The 16,338-nt window shown below is 36.8% G+C and overlaps 1 protein-coding gene across 1 annotated transcript in view; it reads right to left on the bottom strand.

Moving 5' to 3' along the window:
• Positions 1-1,689: 1,689 nt before the first annotated feature.
• EEF2K (eukaryotic elongation factor 2 kinase) overlaps positions 1,690-16,338 on the bottom strand; it is an 84,376-nt gene continuing 69,727 nt past the window's right edge. Inside the window, exons 17-18 of the mRNA XM_074206153.1 lie at positions 14,125-14,303; positions 1,690-3,847 (exon numbers count right to left, since the gene is read on the bottom strand). Coding sequence (XP_074062254.1) covers positions 3,738-3,847; positions 14,125-14,303 — 289 coding nt within the window. The 3' untranslated portion in view covers positions 1,690-3,737. The remainder of the gene's footprint in view (positions 3,848-14,124; positions 14,304-16,338) is intronic.

The following is a 16,338-nucleotide window of genomic DNA, read 5'->3' as shown; positions in this document are numbered from 1 at the left end:
CCATTAATTGTTGTGATGGAACAAAGTCAAATGAGCCTGGAAAGTAGGCTGGTGATCAGATTAGTGAGGGCCTTAAGTGGTTTTGTATTATCTTCTGTGGGTGCTAAGGAGTCACAGAGGGTTTTTGAAGACTGACATGCCAGATAAATCTCTTATGCTAATAGGAAGAAGTGTTCTGGGGCAGATTTCAGATATAAAATGAAGCCTTACAAATTGGATAAAATGGAAAACTTCCATTAAAATAAAATCAGTTTTTATTTACTTGGTTCATTTAATTCTGACCCATAGCAGATCTGAAAGGAATCATGTTAAAATGGAGCAAATTTAAAACACAAGGAGAGAAGTGAAAGTAACTTTGTTCAGAGGGATGAATTAGAACTTTGAGGGACAAAGGGTAATATGAGCCATCTTAGAAGTTTGCCTAAGAGAAGTAAGAAATAGAAGGAACCAGTTGACCTTATATCAGAGGCATGTTTTTCCTCCCTTAACACCAACACAAACTGAACAAACCTGTGTGATGTAAGAAAATTGTTTCAGGATGAAATTATCTATAAAATGGCAAATATTAACATGGGTCAATCCTTACCTTGATTTGCTGAGGCTCATTTGGTTATTTAATTTAGTGTATCTTTTTCTCCTTCCTTCACTATCTCTGACTCCTGGGGGAGAAGCAGACTTCAAAAGCCTGAATCATTATATTTTTGTTATTCTTGATGCATTTGAATAGCTCATTTATTTATTTAGCATTCAGCCAAGTCAGATCATTGAATGCCTTTGTTGTTCTGTGTCTGATTCTTCATGACCCCATTTGGAGTTTTCTTGGCAAAAATACTGAAGAGACTTGACATTTCCATGAGGAAATTGAAGCAAACAGGGCAAAATGACTTGCCCAGAGTGATATAGCTAGTAAATGTCTGGGGTCAAATTTAATTTCAGGAAGATGAATCTATCTTCTGGACTTCAGGCATGCCACTCTATTCACCTTGCCACATTGAATGGTAGACTCAATTTACTTCATGGGCTCAAATAACCTCCTAGTTTTCTTCAATACAACTGACCCTAGAAGAAAGAAGTTATATTCCCCTTCTTCCATGAATCAGCATCAGGACTATTCTGGACTTTAGTTCTCTCATTTGTAAAATAAGGAGGTTTTCATTAAGTAACCTGTAAAATTACCCTTCAATTCCAATGTTCCATTCCTTATTAAAAACAAAACAAATATTATGTTAATAAGAAGTTCTAGTGTGGGAGGTGGCTCTTCTAGTTTTACAGACAGGCTACAAGCAATGATCAGGTGGATTGGCATTGACCTCAGAAGACTGGAATTTTTAAAGTGGAGGAATTTCTTCCTTTTTAGAAAGACAGCTCTTGAACACAGAAAAATTGAAAGAAAATGCAAAAAAAAAAGGACTTGGAATGAAACTTCTGCTTAAACTCCCTTAGTCTTTAAGGCATTCAGGAAATGTAAGGCTATTACCTAGCTGTGTGGCCTTGGGCAAGCCACTTAAACCCATTGCCTTGCAAAAACTAAAAAAAACAAACAAACCCAAAATAAATAATAATAATAATCAATCCATATAGGGCTTTTATCTAATTTAATACTCATAATAACCCTATTTTACCTGAAATTCATCTGTTATTAACCTCAATTTACAGACAAGGAAGTGGAGGTTTAGAGAAAGTAGTAACTAATATTTATGTAGGGCAAGTACTTTATATTTATTTCATTTGATCCTCACAACAACAAAGAGGTAGGAGCTATTATGATCTTTATGTTTCCAGATGAGAAAAACTAAGATAAGTAGGGGAAAGTGATGTACCCAGTGTCAAACAGCCAAGTGAAGTACATTATCACCTAGCATCCTCATAAGTTAAGTGATATCATCCTGACTCTTTCCCCACTACACCAGACTGCCTCCAAATTACCTTATAATCTAGTCATTTATAACTTCATTTCAGAAAGGGGGGGGGGGGGGAAGAACAAACTCCTCAAGCTAGTGGCCAATACAGTTAGAAAACTTCAATAATCTGGTGGTGGTAGGCTTAATTAGCAAATATTTTGAATTACATACTTTTTTTAAAAGAAATGAATTTTTATTATTTTCAAGAACATACAGTAATTCAAACAAGACCAACAAAAGTGCTGCCTAGTAGTATTCCTTACAGGACATTCTTCAATGAACAAATAAAAATGCTTTCTAATTAACATTTCACTTACTTCCAAAGGAGATGGATGTTACTTAAAGTGCTTCAGGCTAAATGATCAGTTTATTCTTACCTATTTTTTAAAACATTTGCCCTGAAATTTTATTTGTACTATTAATTTTCGGTCTCAGAAGAGAAGATGGATAAGCAAAGATAAATTTCAGTCTGGCCACCTGTGGACAAACTGAATTAGCTGAGTATGAGTGAATGAGTCTACTTGCAATACAGATCCCAACGAACTGTCAATGGAACTAGGGAGCTGAAAATGACATTTGAATCTATGGAGATTCAGACAAAAAGTAATAATGAACAAAGTGTTGAAGACTACAAATGGTATACCACATAAAAGTCTTCAGTGGTGTGGTGTTTGCTTTTACATTAAGAAGCTGAATAAATTCCCACTAGGATGGAAAAAAAAAACGCTCAAACATGCAACAAGATCACTTTCTCAAATGTTAGCTTTATAACTAATCTGCTCCCCACTAGACAATTTAAGACTTGGAGGTAGAAATATGTTGCATATGACTTTATCAAACCTCTTATTTGAAAGCCTGCTGAAGGAAATATAATTCAAAATAGTATATAGATATAGATATAGATATATAGAGATTTTTTTTTTGCTGTGTAATAGTAATAATCAGACCACTAAAAATAAAGGCATCTGAGCTAAATGAATAGAGAGAATTCAGCAGAAAACTCCCCATGGTGGAAGGAGTTTAGGTGAGATACATTCTCTCCTAACTTGGGCACCCATGGAAATCTGGAGGAATAATTCCATATTAAGAGACTTACTAACTTCACTCCAAAATGTTTCCAAATATAGTTTCCTGAATCAGTTTGCTAGCCATAAAAGGCAACTTGGAGATATCTCCTCCAACTCCCAGGAATAGAAGGGTCTTTGGACTATGGGACCATGGTCACCCATGGAAATCTGGAGGAATAATTCTATAGGAGGAGACTTGGAGGCTTCCTAACTTTATTCCAAACCATTTCCAAAATTAATAGTTTCCTCAATCAGACTGCATTTCACAAAAGCCAAAATTGAAGATTATTCTTACCCCCCCGCCAATGAAAGAATCTTTGGAGCCATGAAATCTAAGGTCTATCTCCTCTGTTTGGCCAAGATTATCCACAGAAAACAGAAAGGAGTGAATACAGCTCAACATATATAGCTTCTTCCCTAGGTAAAGGAAGCAGGTCACTCAAATCTAACAGTTAAAAAATATATTTAAAAGGCTATGTTCATTGATAATATAACCTCAAAAAGTAGGTCTAAGTTCAGGACACTACTTCTGTTTATCCCTTCCCTCCCTCACACCAACAAATATACTGCCTTCACGGGCACGTATATATTTCTTTTCTCATAGCAAAGGGAAATCCAAAAGTCCAAATGTGAATTACAAAAGTCATTTCACAACACATTAAAAAAGCATTTTTAGGGACAAATGAAGAAAGTCTTTTTTCTTTTCCAGCTTAAAAAAAATCCCCTCCCCCCCAATATGTACAAGAACAGTGATAACAGCTTCAATGGCCTATTCCTCCATCAATGACCAAGCTTCTTCAGCCTTCTCATAGTACTTATTGGCTAGTCGGCCCTTCATGGCTTCCATGGCAGCCTCTGCAGCTGAAGTATATAGGTCACCTGAAAGAGAAAGCAGAGAAAAAAAGGAATGAAACTTTTCTGAATGAATGGGATTACAAAGATAACTGTGGGCAAGGAAAATCAGATTCAATTTGCCAAGGGTCAAAATCACTGGGGAAAGGAAAGAATTTAAGGTCAGACTTATTAGAAAAGAGTTTCTCTTAATTTGGAACTATGCCCAAAGGACAACAAAAATGTGCATACCCTTTGATCCAGCAATACCACTACTGGGTCTGTACCCTGAAGAGATTATGAAAAAGGGTAAAAACACCACTTGTACAAAAATATTCATAGCAGCCCTGTTTGTGGTGGCAAAAGAATTGGAAATCAAGTAAATGTCCTTCAATTGGGGAATGGCTTAGCAAACTGTGGTATATGTATGTCATGGAACACTATTAGAAACTAGGAGGGATGGGAATTCAGGAAAGCCTGGAGGGATATGCATGAACTGATGCTGAATGAGATGAGTAGAACCAGAAAAACACTGGACACCCTAACAGCAATGTGTGGGTGATTACCAATGTTGATGGATTTGCTCATTCCATCAGTGCAACAATCAGGGATAATTTGGGGCTGTCTGTGATGGAGAATACCATCTGTATCCAGATAAAGAACAGTGGAGTTTGAACAAAGTTCAAGTACTATTCCCTTTAGTTTAGGAAAAAACAAAACAAAACTGAAATCTTACTGTCTGATCCTGCTATCTCTTATACTTTAATGTTTCTTCCTTAAGGATATGATTTCTCTCTCATCACACTCATTTTGGATCAATGTACAACATGGAAACAATGGAAACAATGTAAAGGCTGACAAATTGCTTTCTTTGGGGGTGGGGTGGGGGGAGGGAAGTAAGATTGGGGGAAATTTGTAAAACTCAAAATAAATAAAATCTTTAATTTAAAAAAAGTTTCTCTTTTTCAGGGTTGTTAAGACATGGAAATAGGAAGAATCATGAACTGCTAGGTAGGCTCAGTGGGATAAAGCTCTGGACAGGGTTAGAGGTCAAATGCAGTCTTAAACACTTTGCTACCTGTGTGACCTTAGTCAAGTCATATAACTTCTAATTGCCTCATTTCCTTATCTGTACAATGGGGATAATAATAGTACATTATTCATAGGGCTTTTCTTCTGTGGGAATCAAATAATATTTGTAAAGAGCTTAACATAGCCACTGATGTTTAATAAATGCTTCTTTTTTTCCTGAAGAGCTCCAATAAGACACACATCTACTCCTTCCTTATTGCCCTTCTATGTAGGAATGGCTCAAGCACATTGTAGCAGTAGAGTGATGATTGGTAGGTGGTTTCCAGTTTTATGATTTCTAGGATGTGCTTGATGACTTAATTCTATGAGTGACATAGTAAACTGGGGAAAAGATTTTGTAGCAAGTTTCTCTGATGAAGAATTCATGTCTAAGATATATAGGTAGCTGATTCAAATTCATAAGAACCATTCTTCAACTGATAAATGTCTAAAACAGGAATAGGCAAATTTAGGATAAGAAATGCAAACTTCTAAAGAGTCATATGAAAAATGCTCTGCATCACTAATAATTAGAGAAAATCAAGTTAAAACAATTCTTTTTTTTAATTTTCTAATTTTTTTATTCTCATTTCGTACAAATTTTTTTTTACATTAATAAAATATCCTTGTTTACAAGTAAACAAGATACCCCTCCCCCCATGAATATAGATAGACTTGCTTGGGCAAAAAAGTAAAGGGGAGAGAAAAAAATTAAAATTAAAAAAAAAATAATAGTAATAATTGTAGGTATGGCCAGGTGGCGCAATGGACGAAGCACCAGCCCTGGAGCCACGAGCACCTGAGTCCATATCCAGCCTCGTAAACCCAATAATCACCCAGCCATGTGACATGCAAGCCACCCGATTCCCACTACCCTGCAAAAACCAAAAATAAGAAAGAAAAAAAAAGACCCAAAATAAAATAAAATAGTAATAATAGTAGGGGTGGCTGGGTGGCAGACAGAGCATTGGCCCTTGAGCCAGGAGCACCCAGGTCCAAATCCGGCCTCAGACACCCAAAGATCATTCTGCTATGTGGCTCCAGGCAGGCTACCCAGCCCCACTTGCCCTGCACCCTCCCCCAAATAATAATAACAAAAAATGTGCTTCAGTCTTTGTTCCAACACCATCAACTCTTTCGTGAGTGGATCACATTCTTTATAAGTCCATCACAAAAGTTACTTCCATATTTTCCTAATGTTGCCATTGCTGATCGCAACTCCCTCCTTTCTTATTTCTCCACTACTGTGTACTACATTTTCTCTCTCTCCTTTCACTCTGACTCTTCTGTAGGGTTGCTGAGTGGCACAGCAGACAGATCCCTGGTCCTGGGGCCAAGAAGCCCTGAGCCCCCATACCACCCCTTAGGCCCAGAATCCACCTGGCCCCATGGTCCTGGGCAGGCCTTCCAATCCCAGCCCCTTGCAAGAAGTAACAAAGAAAATGTGACCACTCTCCCCCCCATGGCCCATCCTCTCCTCCTTTATTCACATCCCCACCCCTTCCCCCTGCTCCCCCCTCCTTCTTACTCCAGATGTCTATACCCCATTGAGTATATTTGCTGTTTCCTCTCCTAGCCATCTCTGATGAGAGCAAAGGTTCCCTCATTCCCCCTTGCCTCCCCCCCTTCCATATCATTGCAATAGCTCATTGTAATAAAAAAAATCTTATTATGTGAAATATCTTGGACTATTCCCCCTCTCCTTTTTCTTTCTCCCTTTCCATTTCCCTTTTTTTTCCTATTGACTCCATTTTTACACCATATTTTATCTTCAAATTCAGCTTTCTCCTGTGCTTAAACTATAAAAGCTCCCTCTACCTGCTCTATTAACTGAAATGGTTCATATGAATATTATCAGTATCATTTTTTTCTATACATGTAGTTCATCCTCATTAAGTCCCTCATATTTCCCCCCCTCTCCTCCAGTCTCCATGCTTCCCCTGAGTCCTGTATCTGAAGATCAAACCTTCTGTTTAGCTCTGGCCATTCCAAAAGGAACCTTTGAAATTCCCCTGGTTCATTGAAAATCCATCTTTTTCCCCTGGAAGAGGACATTCAACCTTGCTGGGTAGTTCATTCTTGGCTGCATTCTAAGCTCTTTTGCCTTCTGGTATATTGTATTCCAAGCCCTATGAGCTTCCAATGTAGATGCTGCTAAGTCCTGAGTGATCCTGACTGCAGCTCCATGATATTTGAACTGTGTCCTTCTGGCTGCTTGTAATATTTTCTCTTTGACTTGGGAGTTCTGGAACTTGGCTATAATATTCCTGGGGTTGGTTTCTTGGGATCTCTTTCCCTGGGGGGATCGGTGGATTCTCTCCATTTCTATTTTGCCCTCTGCTTCTAGAATATCAGGGCAATTTTCCTGTAGTAATTCTTTGAAAATGATGTCAAGGCTCTTTTCCTGATCATGACTTTCAGGTATTACAATAATTTTCAAATTATCTTTCCTAAGTCTGTTTTCCATATCAGTTGTTTTTTCACTGAGATATTTCACATTTTCTTCTAATTTTTCATTTTTTTGGTTTTGAAGTATTGATTCCTGATTTCTGGTAAATTCATCAATCTCCCTGAATTCTATTCTTTGTCTGAAGGATTTGTTCTCCTCAGAGAGTTTTCTTATCTCTTTTTCCATCTGGCCAATTTTGCTTTTTAAAGCATTCTTCTCCTCAATAACTTTTTGAACTGTTTTATCCATTTGACCTAAGCTGTTTTTTAGCATGCTATTTTCTTCAGCATTTTTTTGGATTTCCTTGACTAAGCTGCTGACTTCATTTTCATGTTTTTCCTGCATCTCTCTCCTTTCTTTTCCCAGTTTTTCTTCCAACTCCCTCATTTGATTTTCAAAGTCTTTTTTGAGCTCTATCATAGCCTAAGCCCAATTTCTGTTTTTTCTTGGAGTCTTTAGATGCAGGAGCTTGTGCTTCCTCATCTTCAGACTGAGTATTTTGATCCTTCTTGGGCTCATTTGCAAAATACTTCTCAATAGTCTTCCTCTTATTTCTTTGCTTATTCATTTTCCCAGCCTAAGCCTGTTTTTTGGGGTGCTTCCTGAGCTTTTGGGACACTCCCACAAGGGTCTCAGTGTGTGAGGCTTTGTCCTCCCTCCTGGTCTGTGAATGAACATAAGCGCCCCCCTCTGCCACAGGGCCAAGGTGGGGGGGCCCTGTTGTTCTATGGGGGGCCTAGACTGGAATCAGGATCTGAATGTGGTCAGAGCCCCAGAGTCCAGTTCCAGAGGCAGAGGACAGAGCAGTGTCTCTTCACTCTCCTCCCTCAGCTCAATGGGCTCATGCCCTGGGGGCTCCTGCTTACCGGCTCCTGGTTCTGTTTCCTGGATTTGAGCTGAGGAAAGACCAAGCTGCTGACTGTGTGCCCTGAGGGCTGGGCTCCACGTGCTCACTCTGGCAGAGGTCCCCCGCTGTTCCCGCTGTTCCCCCACTTTGTGCCACTGTTCCCCCACTTTGTGCCGGTGCTCCCCGGGGTGCAGCTCAGGAGACTCCCCGGCAGCTGTGAGCTGCAGCTCCCAGCGCCTTGGGGCTGCCTCCAGGAGGCTGAAGTTCTTTGGCTCTGGTGGGCCACCCCTCCAGCTGGCCGCCCCTCTGACCCCGGGGAGCAGAGCCTTTCTGCTCTTTTCCAGGTTACCTTGAGTAGGAGAACTGCCTCACTGGGTCCCTTTGTGGGTTCTGTCTCTCAAAAGTTTATTTAGAGTCCTTAATTTATGAGTTTTTATCAGAGAGCTCCTAAGACTCGATCCCTTCATGTCGCCATCTTCAGACTACATATTTCTAAAGTGTGCCAATAATTCATTGTGAGACCTTTAGCAACTAACAGAATCATGGAAAAAATAGGAAAAATTATAGAATTTTGGAGTAAGAGGGGACCTTAGAAATCATCTGGTCAACCACATAATTTTAATTTCCTCATCCTTAAATGGGAATGATAATAAAGGATGAAGACCTCTGATCACCATTAACAATCACTGAGTGGCATCACCTGGAGGGGGAAGATTTACCTAAAACAATTCTGAGATAACCAACTCACACCCATCAGATTGGTAAAGTTGATAGAAAATATTGGAGGATTGTGGGAAAATAAGGCACATTAATGAAGTTTGAAGTGGTATAGTCATTTTGGAAAGCAATCTGCAACAATGCTCAAAAAGTTATTAAAGTATGCATAACTTTTATCCCAGTGATACTATCACTGTGTTTATACTCCAAGAAAATCCAAGAAAGAGGAAAAGGACCCAGAAAATCAAAATTATTTATAGCAGCCCTTTCCCTATGGAAATTCCCAAAGAATTGGGAGGATGCCCATTACTACTACTACTACTACTACTACTACTACTACTACTACTACTACTAGTCCTTCAAAGAACAAAGAAGACCACACAACCAGCCAACCAAATGATTGGAGGCATCTTAGTTGGGGGATGGCTAAGCAAGTTATGGTATATGTATGTGATGAAATACTATTGTGCTATTAAAAATGATGAAGGGAATTGTTTCAGAAAAGTCTGGGAAGATTTGTATGATTAATGCAAAGTGAAGTGAGCAGAACTAGGAGAACAATTTATAAGAAAATTACAATCCTGAAAGTACAATTTTGAAGACTTAGGAACACAAATCAATCAGAACTTCAACTTCATGAATAAACAAGTGACCAACTTCAAATAGGGATGGTCTCAAGAGTGCTTTCCAATAAAAATTTCATTATGACTTTATTTTAAAACGCCACCATTTGGTGGTTATTATGTTAAATTGTTAATTTATTTGGAAAAAAATTGTCATTTGCTGATTATCTTCAACTATAAGCGCTTAATGTCCTTTAAATTATTTAGATTTTCTTTCATTTCTGAAGATTTGAGGTTTTCTTAAGGAAAATTACATTAAAAGCCAAGTAAGTAAATTCTCAAATATCTAGTTTTTTTAAATGTGTAAATGGGGCTTCTTTTTGTAAATAACATTTTATGGGATGAACTGAATGGATATTGCAGGTATTTATTTGCATGACTTGTTCAATAAGGGGAGACCCAAAAGGAGAGAATTTGGAACTTGAAATAAATAAAACTGAATTAAAATAGAAAAATTAAAAAAAAATAAGCATAGACACTTAAAACTACACATTAGCTATGTTAGATAATGTATGTCTCCTTCTTCATGATTTTGTCAGAAAGGAAGTGGTTGTTTCAACATTAGTCCTCTGGACTTGTCCCACTTCACCCCTGAATTTATATTCCAACTTCCATCCTCCTGACTCCAAGGTCAGTGGACCCCATCTAGCTTATTAATTGTATGGCCTTGGGCAAATCACTTCAGCCAGACTGCCTTGCATCCAATTCCATCTCTGGTCATCCTGATTCATATCTAGCCACTAGACCCAGATGGCTCTGGAGGAGAAAGTGAGGCTGTACAGCAACTCCTCCCCTGCTGTCACGGGCTTCTTTGAGAACAAAGGGCAAAACAATATCATCAACATCATCATCACCATCATCATGAATTTGTATACTTGTTTTTTCTTTTGTAGAGCTGCAGTCAATGGGGATCTGGCTCTGCTTTCTTCACTTTGTATTTCTTATATTTTTGTATGTTTAAAATTCCTTTTACATGTTATTCCTAGTTCAAAGAATTAAAGTATAAAGTTGTTACTAGTTTTTTTCCTTATTTCAAATAATAATGCTATAATATAATAATGCTCCTAAAGACACCACCATAAAGCTCTTTGGTAATGTCCTTTGAGTATATTACCAATTATGTGACTATTGAGTCAAAGGATATGAAATAATATATTGTTCTCCAAAAAGATGCCACCAATCTGGAATTCTACAAGAGATATATGAGCATACTTCTGTTTCTTCACAACTCCATAAACTTGTTATATTTTCTGCTTATTTTTTGCCACCTGGGTATTTGTAATTATTAAGGAGATGGGACATTTCGCCCTTAAGTGATTAGTTATAATCAGTGTATATTCTTTTTTTTTTTTAGGTTTTTGCAAGGCAATGGGGTTAAGTGACTTGCCCAAAGCCACACGACTAGGTAATTATTAAGTGTCTGAGGATGGATTTGAACTCAGGTACTCCTGACTCCAGGGCTGGTGCTCTATCCACTGCACCATTTCAGTGTATATTCTTTAGAAAATTATGTATATATCCTTTTCCATTTATTCATTAGAGAATGGATGTTTTCCCAAGAGTATTTGTATTAGCTCCTTATAAATTTTAGATTATCTGCTTCTTGTCTTCTAGATATGCCATAAACCCTCACTACATATACAGATTATTTCTTTTTTATATAGATTTTTTGTTCTATATAATTTTATCTAATATAATTGAATCTATGTTATCTCCTAAATTTTTTACTAGTTTCTCAAAAGATAAAATTTTATAAAGCCACCACAGTTAAAAGAACTATATTATTCCATTTTCATTCAACTTTTTGATGGGTCTTTTTGTGTTATGTGTATGTACATACACTGTGTAGAAACATACATATATGTGTATATATCAATATAAATAGAAGCTATATTTCAATAATATTTATTAAAGAATCTTTTCCCTAATTTTTATTTTCTATAGATTTGTAAACCACAAATACTTAATATATAATTACTTCTATTTCTGGTATCACTATTCTATTTTGTTAGTATTATTTTTCTGTTTGCCTTTCTTTTTTATGTCCAATTCCAGATAGTTTGGCTGACAACCACTTTATTACTAAGTTTTAGAGACTGAGACAACAAGCATGTTTTCTCCCTTGATATTCTTGCCAATTTGCTTTTCAAAAGAAATTTCATTTGTCTTTATTTAAAAACCCCACCATTTGATAGATATCATGTTAAACCTCTTAATTTATTTGGAAAAAGATTGTTATTTGCTGATTAGACTCACCCAGGAGCATTTAATGTCTCTTAAATTATTTAGATTTTCTTTCATTTCTGAAGATATTGGTTTATAGTTTCTTTTAGGAAGACTATATTAAGAACAAAGTAAGAGGGGCAGCTAGGTGGTGCAGTGGATAGAGTACAGGCCCTGGAGTCAGGAGTACCTGAGTTCAAATCCGGCCTCAGACGCTTAATAATTACTTAGCCGTGTGGCCTTGGGCAAGTCCCTTGACCCCATTGCCTTGCAAAAAATCTAAAAAAGAAAGAACAAAGTAAGTTCTCAGATATTAAGAAAAAGAAAGTAAGTAAGTTCTCAGATATTTAATTTTTTTAGTTTTTTGCAAGGCAAATGGGGTTAAGTGGCTTGCCCAAGGCCACACGGCTAGGTAATTATTAAGCATCTGAGACCGGATTTGAACCCAGGTACTCCTGACTCCAGGGCCGGTGCTTTATCCACTATGCAACCTAGCCACCCCTATTTAATTATTTTTAAATGTGTGGATAGGGTTTCATGTTTTTATAACATTTTATTAGTCTTTCTTGGAAGCATATAAGAATGCAAATAAGTACTTCCTGAATGAAGGAATGAGACCACAGCTTCTTGGAATGAAGAAGCTGGGTAAGAGGATTACCAAAAATAAATTTTTCTTGACTTGCTTGTCAACTTTTACTTTTTTCTAGATTCTGTGGCATAGTGGGGGTTTTAGCAGTATAAATGAAATTTTCTACTTGAGCACAGTTTAGAAATTGTAAATGAGTAAGAATTGTTTTATGAGCATATCCTTTGACCAGTACACATAAATGAATACAATTATTTGCATACCAGTAAGTGTGTACCAGTGCTAGGTGGATATAGTTAGTTAGCATTTATTAAGTAAATATTAATTTAGTATTGACAAATATTTTTGAATTTGTTTTTGTATTTATAAAATTTGTACCTGGACAAAGTTCCTTAAATAAAAAAATGTACTGTGTTTTTGTTTATTCTGATAAATTGGAAAAAGTTTTCCCTGGCAGTTCTTCCACTGATGAGTAGCTTTTACAGTACTGTAAGTCTCTCTTTTTAAGTGTATAAATAAAATGATAAATTTCTCAAAGTTAAAGAAAAAGATAACTGAATAGTTCAAAACTGTGTTTATAATCTGCAAACTCAATTCATTTATTTTGTCTGGTCTTTCTTGTTGAGGGCTCTGGATTTTCTAATTATTCCATCAAGTTATCTATAGAAAAAATTCTTTTGACCCCTTCATTCCTATGTTAATGCCCCTGATTTCTTTTACTTGTCTTATCACTAGGATTCTTCCTAGAGACAGAGAATGGATTTGTGATTTTTACTGATGATAATAACAATAACAGTAGCTAATACTTCATATAGCATTTATTATATACCAAAAATCTGAAAAATAATTATCTCATTTGAACCTTATCACAACCCTGAGAGGTAGATGCTATTATTATCCTCATTTTATAGATGGGGAAACTGGAGCATAACTGACTTGTTCAGGGTCATACATCTAGGAGGTATCTCAAGCTTTATTTGAATTCTTGATTTTAGCTCCAGAGTTTTATCCACTAAGCTACCTAGCTCCCTCTCAATATAAGGACACCTGGATAAGGCAGTCCCTCTATATGGACTTTTTCATACAGTGCCTATAGCATGGAGTTGTTAAATTTCTTGGTTGTGATCACACAGACAGCACTTCTCATTATTATGTCATTTACAAATGATAAAAGTTAGTCCTGCAATCAGAAGGACCTGAGTTCAAATCCTGCCTCAGGTACTTAATAATTGCCTATCTGTGTGGCCTTGGGCAAGTCATTTAACCCCATTGCCTTAAATAAATAAAAAAAATTTAAAAACTATGCAAGGGGTTCTAAAAACCCTACCCCATCATTTAAAGTTTTCTTTCATTTTCTATGAAGCCCTTTAAGATGATTCAAGGCAAAAAGATTTTTTTTTCCTTTTTGGCTTCAACAATAACTTTTTTCTTGCAATTTTTTTTTTTTTTTTTTTTTTTAGGTTTTTGCTAGGCAATGGGGTTAAGTGGCTTGCCCAAGGCCACACAGCTAGGTAATTATTAAGTGTCTGATTTGAACTCAGGTATTCCTGATTCCAGGGCCAGTGCTCTATCCACTGCGCCACCTAGCTGCCCCCTTTCTTGCATTCTTTTGCATTTCAGTTATATCTTTTCAAAAGAATTTTCAAAAGAATTATAAATTCATTGAAAGCTGGGACCTTATCCCCAAAACTAATATGGTCCTGGGCATCAAGTACAAAATCAAAAAAGAGACTTGATGAATTAAACACCGAATAAAATCAAAGCTTCCCCTCCACTTATTCCACCCAACAAGGCAAAGAGTCATTCTACCTGATCTTTTTGGGTCCTTCTCTAGCTGGAAGCCACCTATAAACAGCATTTCAGCCTCTCTTGCCAGGAGTGTGTGCCGGGGTTCATCCTGCATTCCATCATATTCACCTCCTTCATCATAATCTGTTGTGTTTAATGCAGTGTCATACCAGCGAAGGGCCTCCTTCCAGTTCTGGGTTCTGGGAAATGGGGTAGAAACAAAAGAGGCATATTTATCAGGGAGAGTTATATAATAGAAAGATACAGGCTCCTGGAAACAGGCTCCATGAAGATTATAATAGTACTAGATTGGAGTTTCTCAAACTTTTTGGTCTCAGGACCTCTTTACATACTCTTAAAATCTTTGAGAACTTTTCCAAAGAGATTTGTTTATATGAGTTGTGTCTATATTTACTATATTAGAAATTGAAATGGATAAATTTTAAAAAATATTTATTAATTTGCTTAAATATAAACCCATTACATATTATCATTTTATGAAAAAACCTTCCATTTTCTAAAACAAATAAATTTAATGGGAAGAAGTCATCTTTTGGGCAAATATCTCTAATATTTGGCTTAAAAGAAGACAAATAGATTTTCATTTTTTGCTGCATTCAACTGTTTATATCATTTTGGCTTAAGTATGTCAGAGAGATGTGATTAGAAAAGAAAGGAGTATTTTAATAGACAAACTGCATTATCTATTATTATGAAAATAATAATTTGTGGATCCCTGAAAGGGTCTTGGGGACCCCCAGGGGCCCTTGAAACCTATTTTAAGAACCCCTGGACCAAAGAAATTGATTGAACCTAAGAAGATGCAATTCAAAATGGAGAATTTTAAAACATTGCATGGAGGTTGATACAATCAAATTTCACAAGTACAAGATGGGGAGTTGCAGGGAAACAACTGTTCTGAAAAAAGTCTCAGTGGACTGAAAGCTTAATATGAGTCAGCAGTATGATACAGTAGTCAAAAAAAATCTAATGCAAATTTGGGCTTTGTTAAAAGAGAAGCATAGTTTCTAGGATTAGGGATATGGTAGTATCCTTGTACTCACTCCCTATCCAATCTCATGTAGAGTACAGTGTTCCATTCTGGGAACCATGGTATAAGAAAGACAACAACAAATTGAAGAGTGACCAGAAGTGGACCACTAGGGATAGTGTCACAGCCTTGAGGATACGATCTAAGAATCAACTGAAAGAAATGAGGAATGTTTAATCTAGAGAAGAAAAGATGCAAGGGAGGACATGTTGGCTAGCTTGACAAATATCAGGGGAAGGCATGTGAAGAAAGTACCACTCTCATTTGGATTGGCCTCAGAGGGAAGCACCAAGAACCAAGGGAGGAATTGTAAAGAAGTCGAGTTAGGTGCGGCCTCAAGAAATCTTCCAAATAATTGGAACTGTTCAAAAGTGGCATAGACTTCCTCAGGAGATGGAGGGTTTCTGTCTTTCTTAGAGGTTTGCAAGCAGATATTGGACAACTACTGGTGATCTATGTATAATGAGGATTCCTTTCATCTTCAGGCTGCTCAAACAGGAGACAGTTTTTACCTGGCTTGCCACAACCAGTACCTAAAGACAGTGATGGTTACTTGAGAGTCACTTCATAAAAGTTTATCTACTCCTATAGGCTGAAAAGTTATCAGTCAGTCAAAAAGCATTTATTTTTTTAATTATATAAATATTTTATTTATTTTCCAATTACATATAATGGTAGTTTCTACCAATCTTTTTTTTGCAAGATTTTGAATTTTACAATTTCCTTCCTCCCTTTTTCCCTTTCTTCCCCCTTCCCCCAGCAGAAGGTAATTTGATATAGTCTTTTTTCTTTTCTTAGAGATTTATTTATAAAGATTTTATTTATTTTGAGTTTTACAATTTCCCCCTAATCTTACTTCCCTCCCCCCACAGAAGGCAATTTGCCAGTCTTTACATTGTTTTCATGGTTCACATTGATCCAAATTGAATGTGATGAGAGAAAAATCATATCCTTAAGGAAGAAACATAAGGTAAAAGAGATAGCAAGATCAGACAATAAGATTGCAGTTTTTTTCCTAAATTAAAGTTAATAGTCCTTGGTCTTTGTTCAAACTCCACAGTTCTTTCTCTGGATACAGATGGTATTCTCCATCGCAGACAGCCCCAAATTGTCCCTGATTGTTGCACTGATGGAATGAGCAAATCCATCAAGGTTGATCATTACCCCCATGTTGCTCTTAGGAT

This window comes from Macrotis lagotis, chromosome X (genome assembly GCF_037893015.1).
Source record: "Macrotis lagotis isolate mMagLag1 chromosome X, bilby.v1.9.chrom.fasta, whole genome shotgun sequence".
Classification (NCBI taxonomy): domain Eukaryota; kingdom Metazoa; phylum Chordata; class Mammalia; order Peramelemorphia; family Peramelidae; genus Macrotis; species Macrotis lagotis.
This window is presented reverse-complemented; position numbering and strand designations above follow the sequence as displayed.